General features: G+C 38.6%; 2 protein-coding genes across 4 annotated transcripts in view; both read left to right on the top strand.

The window, feature by feature from the left end:
* Nucleotides 1–952: 952 nt before the first annotated feature.
* On the top strand, nucleotides 953–5,352 carry LOC140284774 (uncharacterized). Of its 3 annotated transcripts, none has more exons than XM_072378763.1 (4): nucleotides 953–1,114; nucleotides 2,126–2,211; nucleotides 3,621–4,483; nucleotides 4,696–5,352. In XM_072378763.1, exons 2-4 carry the CDS (start codon nucleotides 2,194–2,196, stop codon nucleotides 4,889–4,891), a joined length of 1,077 nt encoding a protein of 358 aa, XP_072234864.1. In that variant the 5' UTR covers nucleotides 953–1,114; nucleotides 2,126–2,193; the 3' UTR covers nucleotides 4,892–5,352. The 3 variants fall into 3 exon arrangements, with proteins under 3 accessions (XP_072234864.1, XP_072234866.1, XP_072234865.1); XM_072378765.1 differs by lacking the exon at nucleotides 953–1,114 and adding an exon at nucleotides 2,482–2,613 and having other exon boundaries at nucleotides 2,142–2,211; XM_072378764.1 differs by lacking the exons at nucleotides 953–1,114; nucleotides 2,126–2,211 and adding an exon at nucleotides 2,371–2,613.
* A 6,520-nt stretch (nucleotides 5,353–11,872) lies between these two features.
* The window catches only part of LOC140284891 (uncharacterized), a 28,844-nt gene continuing 25,271 nt past the window's right edge, over nucleotides 11,873–15,445 (top strand). Inside the window, exons 1-4 of the mRNA XM_072378906.1 lie at nucleotides 11,873–11,945; nucleotides 12,306–12,425; nucleotides 12,675–12,794; nucleotides 14,255–14,374. Of these exons, the coding sequence (XP_072235007.1) occupies nucleotides 12,325–12,425; nucleotides 12,675–12,794; nucleotides 14,255–14,374 (341 nt within the window). The 5' untranslated portion in view covers nucleotides 11,873–11,945; nucleotides 12,306–12,324. The remainder of the gene's footprint in view (nucleotides 11,946–12,305; nucleotides 12,426–12,674; nucleotides 12,795–14,254; nucleotides 14,375–15,445) is intronic.

Genomic DNA, 15,445 nt, shown 5'->3' on the forward strand with positions numbered 1-15,445 from the left:
CTGTTGGTTCCTGGAACCGCTGCCGGTTCCTGGAACCACTGCCGGTTCTTGGAACCGCTGCCGGTTCCTGGAACCACTGCCGGTTCTTGGAACCGCTGCCGGTTCCTGGAACCGCTGCCGGTTCCTGGAGCCGCTGCCGGTTCTTGGAGCCGCTGCCTGTTCCTGGTCGGCCTTGGTCCCACATTGCTCTTGACTTCATCATTGGCCTTCCCTCGTCTCAAGGTAAAACTGTTATTTTGACAATAATTGACCGGTTCTCCAAAGCCGCACATCTCACATCACTTTCTAAACTCTCCACAGCCATAGAAACAGCCGACCTAAGACATGGATTCTAAAAGATCCATGGTGTTACTAGTTCCAATCAGATTACTTGGAGTGATTATCTTCCCTGGATAGACTACACACACATTTCTCTCATCAGTTCTATTACTGGAAACTCACCTTTTGAGATCTCACTGGGGTATCAGGTGCCTCTATTTTTTTTGCAAGCACATGACTTAGCTGTTCCATCTGTGCAAAACCACCTCCGTCGTTGCCGTAGGGTCTGGATATTATGGATGTTATGGAAATATAAGACTATAACTGCTTCCTTCACAGAGAAACTGGGAAAGCGCTTACCAATCATCAGCAGAAGTCACTCTGCACCATTAATAAAGTAAATATGGGGAATTGGCCCCCTAACAGGATGTCACCAAAAATAACACAGTTTGACCGACAGAAAATAGTATTGTTGCAGCAACAAGGTGAGTCCCAGATTAACTGTTTACAAAGAAAAAAGTACAGTTTGACCAGACATTTTTTTGAAGACGCTCAGGAGATATGTTATCATATCAGATGTCTATGCGTTTAGCTACATCTAGCTAAGAGCTACACTCTTTACCAGTTGGTGGCGATAATGCACAATGACGTTGTTTGCTAACCGCTATTAAATAAAAATAGTAGAAGAAGAAGAAAAAGCATTAGAAGATGGAGATTTGTGGTTTAAACGGTTCTTAATGTTACATAAATTAAAAATAAACGAGTGACATGGAGGATGTTTGGGTGTTGGATCTCTGCTTAGTCTGAAAAGTGTCCCAGCTTCAGCTAACAGTTCATTCTCTGGAGTCGTTCAAAGGTAACTGTCAAGCTAACGTTAGCATAAGTTGGCTTAATCTTAAATTGATCTTGTTATTTCCTGAATGATGTATTCTGTTTCTCTCCTTGAGTTTTGTTCTGAGGTCAAATGTGTTTACTGTGAAAATAAGCTGAGACAAGTAGAGAGTCTTTGGAGGAAATAACAGTTACGACCACAGCAGCTAACGTTTAGCCGCGGAGCTAATCACTAGCTGTAGTTAACTTAGCATGCTAGCATGAGTTTACGTGTTTATGAAGACAAAATCATCATTAACGACGTTCAGTCTGCTCGCAGACTGCTGCCACAGAAGGAGTTTTCAGCAGGGGGAAACATGAAGTGTGAAACCTGTAAACCAAACAGTTAAGTTAGCATGCAAGGCTACATGGCTACGTATTGACAGCTAGCAGAAGAAGTGTGTCCTCAGGGTTGTAGCTTCAGAATCAGACTCAGAACAAATTTTACTACCTAGATATTGTCAATTTATGTATTTTTTGTCTCATGCTGCTTAAAACAAATGTACAGGCAGATGTAAACAAACCTGAAACAATAAAAACCTAAACTGAACTGGAAATAAACCTCTGCATGCAAAGCTTGTTTATATAAATCTTTAGATGATTAGTTTATTCAAAATTAGCCCGTTTGCTCCTCTGACGCCACACATAAGAGCCACAGTACTAAGAATTGATGTTGCTGAGAGAGAAGTGACGGAAGGCTGTCAGAAAAACCCAGAATTTAGTTCGGCAAACTGTTTTTATTTTTCTGGAAGGATTTCCAGAACCTTCAGAGGCTGCAGATGCAACGATCTGAAACTTCTCACAGACAGTTGGTTTTTCTGACAAAACGAGGGAAGAAAAATGTGTTGGAGCAAAAGAATACGCAGTGTATTCCAGTGAGAAATGTTAAATCTAAGCATCCTTTTAATATGAACTTCGAGAAATGGCGTCATGTTTTTGTTTTGGACTGAATCTTAAATGAATCTTAGTTTGAGTGTAAATCCGTCTGATGTTACAGGTGGATGTTGGAGAGCGAGTGTGACCAAGGACGATCGGTTCTTTCAGGGCAGCCACGAACGAGGCAAAATGTCTTCTTCAAAAAAGGTGAGAAAAATATCCCAGAAAATGTCAAATAATCTGTTACACAAAGCTAGATGTTCTGAGCTATTTAGAGAAGAGAACAGCTAATAGCTGATGGGTATGCAATTTCTTTTTGGACAAAGTAAGACACATTTACTGAACTTAAATGATAATATATTCATACTTTAAATGCTTTCGAGTCGTGAGGCCATGGCCCCTTAATTGGGAATGGGATTTCCCACTTCAGGTTGAGAACGAGTGATGCCTAAAGTGGGGCAGTTTAATTTTCCCTAGGTTTTGTTCTGGAGTGGGAGATTGACAGGTGGATTTGGGCAGCTTTGTACTGATCTGTCGTGGTGAATAGAGCTGAGTTGGAAGGAGGAGCTGTTGAATTACCATAGATCTACTTTCCAGCCCTCATGAGATGTGAGTAGTGAGAATAAAAAAGAGGAAATGAGTTTCCACAACACTGTCGTTGCTCCACTGCATGTCAGGATGCCTTTCAGACTCCTCCTGGGGGAAGAAGCCTCGGGCAGAGCCAGGACTCACTGGAGAAACCATGTCTCTCTGCTGGCTTGGGAACCGGTATTTTTATACTGAATATTCAATAGAGATCAGTATTATATAGAATTGGGCTTCATGTCCAGTTTTAATTCAGTGCCACATGTGTGATGTCACAAACCCTTTTATATTAAACATTAAATGTATTGATTTAAAAGTTGTTGTGAGATTAAAACCCTTCCAGATTCTTGTGTGTATAAAGACAACAGCTCTTCCCGGTTTGAAGATGTACAGCTTCATGTTATTAGGACATAAAGTTACATTAATAAACTAAAATAATTGCCCTTTTTAAATAGTAAACCTCCTCTCCTCTGGGACTAAATAACAAAAAAATGTAAACAACCAAATTTAGAGGTTTTGCAGTGAAATAACCCTTTAAACTACACTCCTACCTGCAGTGTGGATAATCAGTCTCATTCTCAAAGAACATTGAAGTCCAGTTGCCCTTATTCAGGCTGTCATTATTACCAGTTTTACAAATGCGAGGTCATCTGATCAAATCTGTTTTGATAACTGTGATATTTCCATGTGAAAAGATTTGTTGGAGGAAAAGCACATGTCTGCGCTCGCTGGGCTGTTCTGGCTACGCTTCCACCGAATTTAGCCATGTTTGTCTAAGATGTCGCTACACGTAAGGCTGGTTGCTTTTTTTGCTGAGTTGGTAACGTTTAGTAGAAGCAGTTAACAAAAAGCTGCACATGCCTCCAAAAAGATTGTAAACGGTGTCACTTTCTCTCAGTGCAGATTTGAAGGAGAAAAACGTTAAGACTGAAAGTGGAAAGTTGTAATTTCTGTCATCATCAGCTGTTGTAAACAGTAGGTTTTCACTCTTATTTAACTCGCTGCCTCTGTATCTTTCTCCATCACTACAGAAACATAAAAACAAAAACACAGTGAGACCTCAGCGCTTTCAGGAGGATGACGAAGCCCCCCGAAGAGCCACAAACAAAGAGAAATCACACGACTGCGATCAGTGTGGGAAGAGTTTTTGCACTGCTAATTACCTCAGAAGCCACAAACTTATGCACAGTGGAATGAAACCATTCATTTGTGATCAGTGTGGGAAGGCTTTTAATGTGAAGGGATCCCTAATCACTCATCAGCTCACTCACAATGAAATTAAACCGTTCTCCTGTAATGAATGTGGGAAGGCTTTCAAGATGAAGAGTCACCTGAAAAAACACAAAGTCATCCACACTGGAGAAAAAGCTTACAGCTGTGAAGAATGTGGGAAGGCTTTTTCTCAGATGGAAAACTTGAAAAGACATCAGCTCATCCACACCGGAGTCAAACCTTACAGCTGTGGTCTGTGTGAGAAGACTTTCAATCAGATGGGAAACTTAATAACTCATCAAATTATCCACTCTGGAATTAAGCCATACCACTGTGAACTTTGTGGGAAAACTTTCAGTCAACAAGGAAACCTAAAAACACACCAACGCCTCCACTCAGGAGAGGATGTGTACTGCTGTGATCACTGTGGCAAACCGTTTGCAGTGTACTCGCACTTAAAAGCCCACCAAATCACCCACACTGGAGATAAACCATACCACTGTGGCCAGTGTGGGAAAGCCTACAGACAGATCAGCAGCCTGAAAGTTCACCAACGAAGCCACACGGGGGAGAGACCGTACAAATGTGATCAGTGTGAAAAGACTTTTAAATCTTCAAGTGATCGCAAACGCCACGTAGAGACGCACAGCAGAAATATTCTGTTCAAGGCAGCCACCAACAGGTTTGTAAAAATAAGTCTAATCAAAGTTTGTATATGTTTCTGATTAGTTTGAATTGATTACATTGTTTTATCTAAACTCATCAGTTTGAAATATTTCAGGCGGAAATGTGCTGTCTTTTCTATCAAATTAAAATATTCCAGCTGTAGGTAAAGATGATTTCAGACATGCTGGAAACCCTGACTTCCACTGTTTTTTTTATTTTTTATTTTAGAAGCAGAGCGGCAGAGATGGAGCCAGTTCACAGCTCCGTTATCTTTGTGCCGATAGGAAACCACACCATTGTGACCAGTTTTGAAGAACCTTCAGAAAGCAAAGAGCCCTACAAAGACATCAAAGTATGCAAACTGGAAAAAACTGATCCCCTGCCAAGAATGTGGGACAGCTTTCCCCACGCAGACTTCACTTAAAGTCCACAAAGTCTTCAGCAAACTTCAGAAGCCTAAGATCAGGCTTCACATTAATTGATTAACGTGTTGTCTTCGACTTCTCTTGCCTTTTTACACATGAATGCCATAAATATTCAGCGGGATGTGTGGGCGGTTTGATCAGCTCTTTTTCCGCAGTTGCTGTTCGGTTATGAACAAAACGCAGCGAGACGCTTTATGCTGAAAATGTGAGGGATGGGGTGTCGATGTTCCTGCATTTAGCAGACGCTTTTATCCAAAGCGGCTTACAGGTAGGCAGATAGGGTAAGGACCCTTACTGGAGGTAGAACCTTTCATGCAGGGGATTTCAATTCAATTCAATTCAATACAATTTTATTTATATAGCGCCAGATTACAACAATTGTCATCTCAATTTGAACCCAGGTCTCCCACTACACTATCGAGTCCAGTCAAGAGTGCACAGAATAAAAATACACTCTGGAGATCGCTGTGTTTTCTTTACATGTTGAGAATAGCAGAGGAGGCAACATATATCTGTACATCCTGTAATTGTTTCCACAGAGCAGTCGACCAGTTCCTTGTTTCCTGTATTGTATTTTTTTTTTTAAAAGTATCCAGAAAAACTTCCATCCCCAGCAGTCCATGTTTATCTGAATCAGACTGAGAAACACCTTCAGAAATCAATTCTAGTTTTTAAAAACAAAATCTTTACAGCAGAGCTTCTCATCTGGAGACCACATCAATGTGAGGCTGTAAATCAGCCTGCTGTTACAGACATTCATCCTCACAGCTTTACTGTAAGTTCAGATGTCTGGAGAACCACGGATCCACCTCCCTGAGAGCAGAGCTGAGCTGAGCTGGCTTCTGCTCCCTTTCCTCGCACCATGTCAATCACATCTCGAGCTTTATCTGCTCTGGTCTTTGCTCTGGCCGTCTGCATCTCACCATCATTTAGAACATGCTGCTCCAAGAGCGGATATGAGCCTGTGATCCGCTGGGCTTTGACCCTCTGAGGAAACTCCTGCGACATTCCTCTGTGAAGTTTCACCTCTTTGACCTGAAAGAAAGCCAGGGAAAAACATTCTTTATAACTAACAAAGACTTTCAAACCTTCAAGACATTTAATATGTCATTCACAGCTGAATCTAAAGTCCTACAGAGAATAAATGTTATTTATCTGCTGCAACCATAATCACTTGAATAAAATGAGGAGTCCTTGGACAATTCATGTGTGACATGTCTGAAATTTGCTGCACTTCACCGAAGGTTAAATACTGAAATTAAAGGAGCAAACAGCCATTAAACAGCACTGTTGGGTCAGTTGCATCTCTTCTCAAATTAATACAACATAATCAAACACAACAGTTTGACTGAGTATATGATTTCTTTTAACTTTATTTAGAAAAGAAAAAAAGGTTAGAAAGTCTTATAATTTATGAAGTGTTAACGTTTGGTTTTTAAATGCAGTCACATTAATATGGGCATGGATCTCAGCCAATCAGAAAACGGAATTCCTTGTTGCCGGGTGAGGTCTGACATAGCAGTGGATGTAACCCCCCCCCGGTTTCTTTATGTCTGGGGGATTGAGGGTGCGTCAACCCGGTTGGGACATAGAAGGGAGCCGCTGATCTACGTTATAAAAGTTATTTTTAGTGACAGTCACATCAACAATGATCAGGTTATAACTTTGGCACAAAGCATCAAATGGCAACAATTAAGTTTAGTTGTGAACACGGTCCCTTTACAAATAACAGTAATAAGGAGTCTGCTACATCAATCCGCTGCTTTGCATCCTCCACTGATTGTCTGGTGACCTTTACGCCGAACAGCTCCGCTATTTCCTTTATTTTTAAACCTTTTAATAAATAATTTTCAATGGACTCAAACAGGATGTTGATGGTTGGTCGTCCTCGTCCCATTTGAGGCTCCACAGCATCCAGTCGTTCCAGGACGGAACAGGTTTACTATGGCAACCTCATTAATGTGTAAATCTGTGACGGCAGAGTATGCAGCCAAGCTCTTGTTCTACTCGTCCACAGGCATCAGACTCAGATATATTATTAGATTCTACCTGCTCAGCTAATTCTAACAGTGTTTGCACAGTTTGAGGGAGCGCCATGATCTGTGATGCGTCCTCTAAAGACCCGGCAATTCAATTAGTTTCCCGGCACATTTGTAATGTAATGCAATGCAGATGTGCACACCGCCCCCTACCGAACAAGATGGGTAGCTCAGTCAGCAGGGAGCTGAAGAAGAGCTGACGTCACTCTGCTGCGCCGCTCAGATTGTTTTTCGTTTTCGAATCATGGGCAGTAGAAGAAGAAAGAAAAGAAGAAAATGCAAATGGAATGATTGATTACTAATTTTATTTAGGAGTCCAATAACGCAGCCACATTCTTAAAATGAAAAAGCATTTCTGCAAATGCATTTTAATTTTTTATTTGACATTTCAAATTGAATTTTGGTATCTTTGCTGGGGCATATTTTGAAAAATTTAATCTCAAATGTCTATTTCTTTTTCATTTTAATTAAGTGAAAGATTGAGCATTGTTGAAGAAGAAAATTAAAATGCAAATAGGATGATTGATTACTAACTTCATTTATGAGTCAAATAATGCAGCCACATTCTTAAAATGAAAAAGCATTTCTGCAAATGCATTTTAATTTGAATTATAGTCAAAATTCGCTTCCATACACAGAGACTCCACAGTTCAATAAAAGCAGTTTATGTTGAAGATAAACCAAACCGAGTTCAGCTTCGAGAAACCCACTCAGACTCTGGAGGAAAAGAAGAATAATGTTGTTAAAACTCACCCTGATTCTACACCTGAGCTGTCTGAATGTGTTTGGGTTCCTTCATGATCTGGTTCACTTTGTCTGAGGCTCCGCCCATTTCCATTAATAAACTTTCTCTGAGTTGAAACTTCATCATCATCCAGTCAGTGTGTTTCTGTTGACGTCCCAACAGCTTCTTAAGCTAACTCAGCCTCTGTTCTCTCAGTTACTTGTAACCCCTGGTTACTGGACATATTAAATAAATAAATAATCATTTTATTTACATTACTTGATTTATATTTAGGTTACATGATTTAAATTAATAAATAATTATTAATTAACGAAATAAAACTTATATATTTCTAATGTAACCATAACAACAATCCCGATATAAAAGGCTGTGTAGACCAAGCCCTCACGCTCAGAGCTGCACCCAGACAGACGGACTCAGAGACAGACCAACAGAAAATAAGAAAAGAAAGAAAGAAAGAAGAAGAAACACCTCCTGGAACAGTAATAATCCTGCTGTTTTAAATCAAAGACTCTTGGTGAGTGAAACAATACTCCGTCACAAAGTAGCCCTGGAACTAAAAAGAAAAAATAGTAGCTCAGTGGCTGTTAAGAAGAAAAAAAAGAAACGTTGGCAAGCTACCAACGGCTAATGTTAAACGTTAACGGCTACAGCGTTAGCATTGCTGCCGGTGGCTGGGATCAGCTGACTATCAGCTGATCCAGTTTGTAAATATGTAAATATAGATCGGTGTGTTTTTTCCCCGTAATATTGATAAGATAAAAATAATATTACAATGATAACATAAATTATAAGGTGTGTTTTAGCTACCAACGGCTAATTTTAAACGTTAACGGCTACAGCGTTAGCATTGCTGCCGGTGGTTGGGATCAGCTGACTATCAGCTGATCCAGTTTGTAAATATGTAAATATAGATCGGTGTGTTTTTTCCCCGTAATATTGATAAGATAAAAATAATATTACAATGATAACATAAATTATAAGGTGTGTTTTAGCTACCAACGGCTAATTTTAAACGTTAACGGCTACAGCGTTAGCATTGCTGCCGGTGGCTGGGATCAGCTGACTATCAGCTGATCCAGTTTGTAAATATGTAAATATAGATCGGTGTGTTTTTTCCCCGTAATATTGATAAGATAAAAATAATATTACAATGATAACATAAATTATAAGGTGTGTTTTAGCTACCAACGGCTAATTTTAAACGTTAACGGCTACAGCGTTAGCATTGCTGCCGGTGGTTGGGATCAGCTGACTATCAGCTGATCCAGTTTGTAAATATGTAAATATAGATCGGTGTGTTTTTTCCCCGTAATATTGATAAGATAAAAATAATATTACAATGATAACATAAATTATAAGGTGTGTTTTAGCTACCAACGGCTAATTTTAAACGTTAACGGCTACAGCGTTAGCATTGCTGCCGGTGGTTGGGATCAGCTGACTATCAGCTGATCCAGTTTGTAAATATGTAAGTATAGAATGGTGTGTTTTTTCCCCGTAATATTGATAAGATAAAAATAATATTACAATGATAACATAAATTATAAGGTGTGTTTTAGCTACCAACGGCTAATTTTAAAAGTTAACGGCTACAGCGTTAGCATTGTTGCCGGTGAATCAGCTGACTATCAGCTGATCCAGTTTGTGACTATAGATAGGTGTGTTTTGTTTTGTTTTTACTCTATATTAATAATATAAATGACATTATAAACAAATGATAACATAACATCATTTAGAAGGTGTGTTTTAGATCTATATTGATTATTTCCCTGGCTTGTGCTTCCAAGGCCAGGAGCTCGTGTGTGTGCTGATCGTGACCCTCCTCATCATCATCCCCACCTCCTTTCATCATCATCTCCTCCTTCTTTATGGACACCATTCAAATTCTTCAGTTCAGCTGGTCAGACATTGCAGAACTGAAGTGGCGAGCCAAACCCACTGAACCTGGACTGTCAGAGAAGTTGATTTAGTTTATTTGTGATATGTTGTGATTGTATAACCTACTTTTACTGTTGTAACTATTTTTATTTATCTTTGTTTATTGTTTTGATTGAGAGATGCATAAGTTAAGGAAACCACCTATCAGTAAGAAACACACTAAAATAGGATTAAAAAATACAGAATTAGAATTAAACTAGACAATTAGAATAATAACTAAATTAGCACTAAACTAAGAATTAGACATCAAATTTAGATACTTACGTGACAGGTGGATTTGTAAAGGAAAAGAGGGAATAGTTTGTGTTTTTTTATTTTGGCTTGTATTATTATTGTATAGAAACCGAGAAGAAAATCAATTCATGTCGAAATAAATGATATGTTTTGCTTTTTTTAATATAACACAACAGTGATCTCTTGTTTGTTGTCTTTTCCTACTCACACCCATTTCTCCCGAGTGAATCTAATCTTCTGAATAACTGGTCCACATCTAAATTTCGATTTTATTTATTTGACATTAATAACTGGTTCTATTATTCAACCAGGTGTTACATACTGAAGCTCCAACATGTTGCTGTGGTTGTTCTTTCCTCTGAGCTAAACTGATATTTATTGCTGCTCTGAACAGTCACATCTGAACACCTCCTCCTTTTATTAAAAATTAAACTACAAATATGTCGTTAGCATCAGAAAACTACATCTCCCATGAGTCTTTGACAGCAGCTGCGGAGGCTGATGCTCATGGGAAATGTAGCTGACCTTGATTATTCTAATCACATGACAGTAGTTTGGACTTTTTAGGAAAACATTTGCAACTTATCTATATGAAAATATGAAATATTTGTTTTAAAAGTAGTGTATTGTACAAATAAATGACATCTTTGGGTGATATATATATATATATATATATATATGTTTCAATATGTATGGATTCAACATGTTTTTCTCATTCTAAGATAAACTGATATTTATTATTCAGTCACCTCTGAACTCCTTTTAGAAAAATTAAACTACAAATTTGACAGCAGCTATGGAGGCTGACGTTTATGGGAAATTGAGTTGAACTTTACTGTTCTGATCACATGACAGTAGTTTGGACTTTTCTGGAACATATTTGCATGAAAAGACATGAATGTGGTGATCAAACAGTGAGTCACAGATATGCCATTATTGTTTTTGCTTCATATTGTACAAATAAACGACAGAAATGTGATTTCTGATCAACATCTTTAGGTGATAAAAACTCACAGATGCTGAAAGAGGTTTGAATGTTTTCATGGTGCAACAAACAGGATCATTTTGGACCAGATGTCCAGAAGAGTCTTTGAGCTGCTCTGTGAGCACCACAAACACACACTCTGAAATTAACTTACCTGCTCTCCTGTAAATGAAAAAGGGGCGGGGCTTCAGACCAGGTGAACCAGTTGTATCAGATTATGAAAGAAGACAGACACATTCAGACAGTTCAGCTCCATTTTGAGTCGACAGCAGCCGGATGAAAGCTGAAGTCAGAATCAGGGTGAGTGTTAACAACACTTTTCTTCTTTCACTGTCAGAGTCTCTGAGTGGGTTTTCTCTCTGTGGACTGCAGAGGAAGAACAAGCAGAACTCAGCAGTTTGTTTCAGGTGTTAAAACGAAGCTGATGAGACGGCTCTGATACAAAGAACTGATCCAACTCAGGTGTAAAATCATCAAGTTCAGATTCTTTCAGGTGTCTGATTCACTGTTTAGTTCAGATTGTTGGATGTGAGGCAGCTGTTCGCAGAAGCTGGATCATTACTGAAGGAGTTTACTGACAGAATGAGTGAATGAACATGTAAATAACACACAGATAAATACAGTAAAGCTGAGGAAGTTTAACAAACTGAGTTCAACATAAAACAGGTTTTTAATCAGTCTTCTGTTGGAGGACTTCAGAGCAGCTTTGGCAGCAGTAACTTTTTTAGGTAAATATCTGTCCTTTATACGTATGAAAATATTAAATATTTGTATTAAAAGTTATGCCACAATTTAAATTTTAATAGTTTGCTTCATATTGTACAAAATAAACGACAGAAATGTGATTTCTGATCAACATCTTTAGGTGATAAAAACTCACAGATGCTGAAAGAAGTTTGAATGCTTTCATGGTGCAACAAACAGAATCATTTTCCACAAACACACACTCTGAAATTAACTTACCTGCTCTCCTGTAAATGAAAAAAGGGCGGGGCTTCAGACCAGGTGAACCAGTTGTATCAGATTATGAAAGAAGACAGACACATTCAGACAGTTCAGCTCCATTTTGAGTCGACAGCAGCCGGATGAAAGCTGAAGTCAGAATCAGGGTGAGTGTTAACAACATGAAATACAGATAAATCCAGTGAAGCTGAAGAAGTTTAACAAACTGAGTTCAACATAAAACAGGTTTTTAATCAGTCTTCTGTGATGTTTGAGGACTTCAGAGCAGCTTTGGCAGCAGTAACTCATCTGTAAATACAAACTCCACACAAAGCTCAGACTGACCCAGCTGATCAGCTGATCCAGCTGTGGCATCACAAACTGAGTCTGAAACAAATGAAGAAGTCTCATTTCTCTCAAAGTTCTTTCTGACATGGAACAGAAAGAAAAGCAGGAGGTTAGAAGCTTGTTTCAGTTTGTCTGAGACTTGAACAGACATGTTTGTCTTCATTCTTTTCTTCTCTCAGACTGACTGAAGTCCAGAAGATGGACCAAGCAGAGTCTGCAGCATCCAGCGGTCTGTCTGTGAACAGGATCCCATCCAGCCCTCCAGAACTCAGAGATGGACCTGGACCATCAGACACAAAGTAAGAGAACTGCTCACGAAGGGGTCAGCTTATTATCTGGGATATCACCATGGCAATTTATACAGGTACAGAGGAAACGTGGCCCCTGATGTCAGATAGAAAAGCTGTGATGTGATCTAAGAGGACTGTTCCACAGGGGAAAGCTTCTGATTCTCTGCAGCAGTTTGTGTGTTCAGAGCTTCTTAAATGGTTTTAAGGAGAGAATTTCTCAGTGATGTGATGTGAATAACAACATGTTTGTGTTTGCAGAGGTTGGCACCACAGACGGAGAGCTGAGTCTCCAGAACCCGACTGTCTGTCTATGATGAGTGACTGGTCCAAAGATTATCCTCCAAACCTCAGTGATGAACCTGGACCCTCAGACACAAAGTAAGAGAACTGAAACAGAGATTTCAGGATGTTTTATGATCTCTGTGTTGCATAAATTAATAGATAAAGAGCAAATGAATTCAAGAAAAATATCATAGATGTATGAAAAAAGGATTAAATCAATTAGACAAAGCTAAAGTTAAATGAATACAGAAATTAATTTCACATTCTGTTAATTGATTACACCATAAACAAATTATTCTATTAGGAACATTTATTGGTATTTAATTATTTATTCATTGACTCACAAAAGTATTTTTGTAATTTGTAAAATTGACTTTGTAACACAAGTAAGAAATGCTGAAACTTATACTGGTAACCCAAACAGGGTGTGAAGCAGGTTGAAGGTATTCAGGGTATATTTTGGTTATTTAGATTAACGACCAATCAGATCAGTCTGAGCAGCGTCAGGATGCAGGTCATCACCTCAGTAAGTCAACAGGTTTTCCTGAGTCTGGATAAGAGATGAAAACAATTCAAACTTCAATTTACTGGCAGTTGTCATTTAACCAGATTAAGAAATAATTTTTTGATTTAATCATCCGGTGATTTCAGCTGCTATTATTAACATTTTAAAGGCTGCATTTGTCAGAAATTCAGAGAAGACGGCCTGAAGCTGAAGAACTTTAAGTGAACAGCATACATCTTTTATCATTATCTGATTTTATTTTAATCAATAAGGTTGATTTTTGATTAAATGTTAGTTCTTTGAAAGTCAGCAGCAACAACCTTTAGAGGAATCAGTCCCTGTTTTAGGCTCAGAAACATTCCCTTTGGCTGACACCTCTCTAATAAAGATGCTGTTGAGTCAAAGTCAAACAGAGTCATCGCTCTCTGCTCCAGTCGAAGTTGGACAGAGACTTTTTACGCAGCCACATCTATTTTAGTTGGTCATTTTCTAAGAGCAGTGTTGGGAGGAGGTGCCGATACACAAGTTGATGTCTTATCGTGAAACCTAACCTGCTGTGATTATTGATTCCCCATCAGTTATTTTATGACCTGAAGTTTAATTAACATCAGTCAAGAACTTTCAGTTTGGTTTTGATATCAGACACCAACACAGATTCAACACTTCTTTATGATCATTTAGATGTTTTTCAGGGTCCTGCTCTGTGATCTCTGCCTAAAAGTAGTTTCTACTAACTAATTCTCAGAGAGAAATAAGCCCTGGTTTGTAGAATATTTCCTGGTGCATCTTTAGTTCCTGGTCACTGCAGAGGAAACTCAGAGGGTCAAAACCCTCCAGAGGTGCTTGGTCTCTGAGGAAAGTTCCTGCAGCGGAAACGTGGCCCCTGATGTCAGATAGAAAAGCTGTGATGTGATCTAAGAGGACTGTTCCACAGAGGAAAGCTTCTGATTCTCTGCAGCAGTTTGTGTGTTCAGAGCTTCTTAAATGGTTTTAAGGAGAGAATTTCTCAGTGATTGATGTGATGTGAATAACAACATGTTTGTGTTTGCAGAGGTTGGCACCACAGATGGAGAGCTGGGTCTCCAGAACCCGACTGTCTGTCTATGATGAGTGACTGGTCCAAAGATCATCCTCCAAACCTCAGTGATGAACCTGGACCCTCAGACACAAAGTAAGAGAACTGAAACAGAGATTTCAGGATGTTTTATGATCTCTGTGTTGCACAAAGGAATAGATAAAGAGCAAATGAATTCAAGAAAAATATCATAGATGTATGAAAAAAGGATTAAATCAATTAGACAAAGCTAAAGTTAAATGAATACAGAAATTAATTTCACATTCTGTTAATTGATTACACCATAAACAAATTATTCTATTAGGAACATTTATTGGTATTTAATTATTTATTCATTGACTCACAAAAGTATTTTTGTAATTTGTAAAATTGACTTTGTAACACAAGTAAGAAATGCTGAAACTTATACTGGTAACCCAAACAGGGTGTGAAGCAGGTTGAAGGTATTCAGGGTATATTTTGGTTATTTAGATTAACGACCAATCAGATCAGTCTGAGCAGCGTCAGGATGCAGGTCATCACCTCAGTAAGTCAACAGGTTTTCCTGAGTCTGGATAAGAGATGAAAACAATTCAAACTTCAATTTACTGGCAGTTGTCATTTAACCAGATTAAGAAATAATTTTTTGATTTAATCATCCGGTGATTTCAGCTGCTATTATTAACATTTTAAAGGCTGCATTTGTCAGAAATTCAGAGAAGACGGCCTGAAGCTGTAGAACTTTAAGTGAACAGCATACATCTTTTATCATTATCTGATTTTATTTTAATCAATAAGGTTGATTTTTGATTAAATGTTAGTTCTTTGAAAGTCAGCAGCAACAACCTTTAGAGTAATCAGTCCCTGTTTTAGGCTCAGAAACATTCCCTTTGGCTGACACCTCTCTAATAAAGATGCTGTTGAGTCAAAGTCAAACAGAGTCATCGCTCTCTGCTCCAGTCGAAGTTGGACAGAGACTTTTTACGCAGCCACATCTATTTTAGTTGGTCATTTTCTAAGAGCAGTGTTGGGAGGAGGTGCCGATACACAAGTTGATGTCTTATCGTGAAACCTAACCTGCTGTGATTATTGATTCCCCATCAGTTATTTTATGACCTGAAGTTTAATTAACATCAGTCAAGAACTTTCAGTTTGGTTTTGATATCAGACACCAACACAGATTCAACA

This window comes from Leuresthes tenuis, unplaced genomic scaffold, assembly GCF_036924035.1.
Source record: "Leuresthes tenuis unplaced genomic scaffold, fLeuTen1.0.hap1 SCAF_24, whole genome shotgun sequence".
NCBI lineage: Eukaryota > Metazoa > Chordata > Actinopteri > Atheriniformes > Atherinopsidae > Leuresthes > Leuresthes tenuis.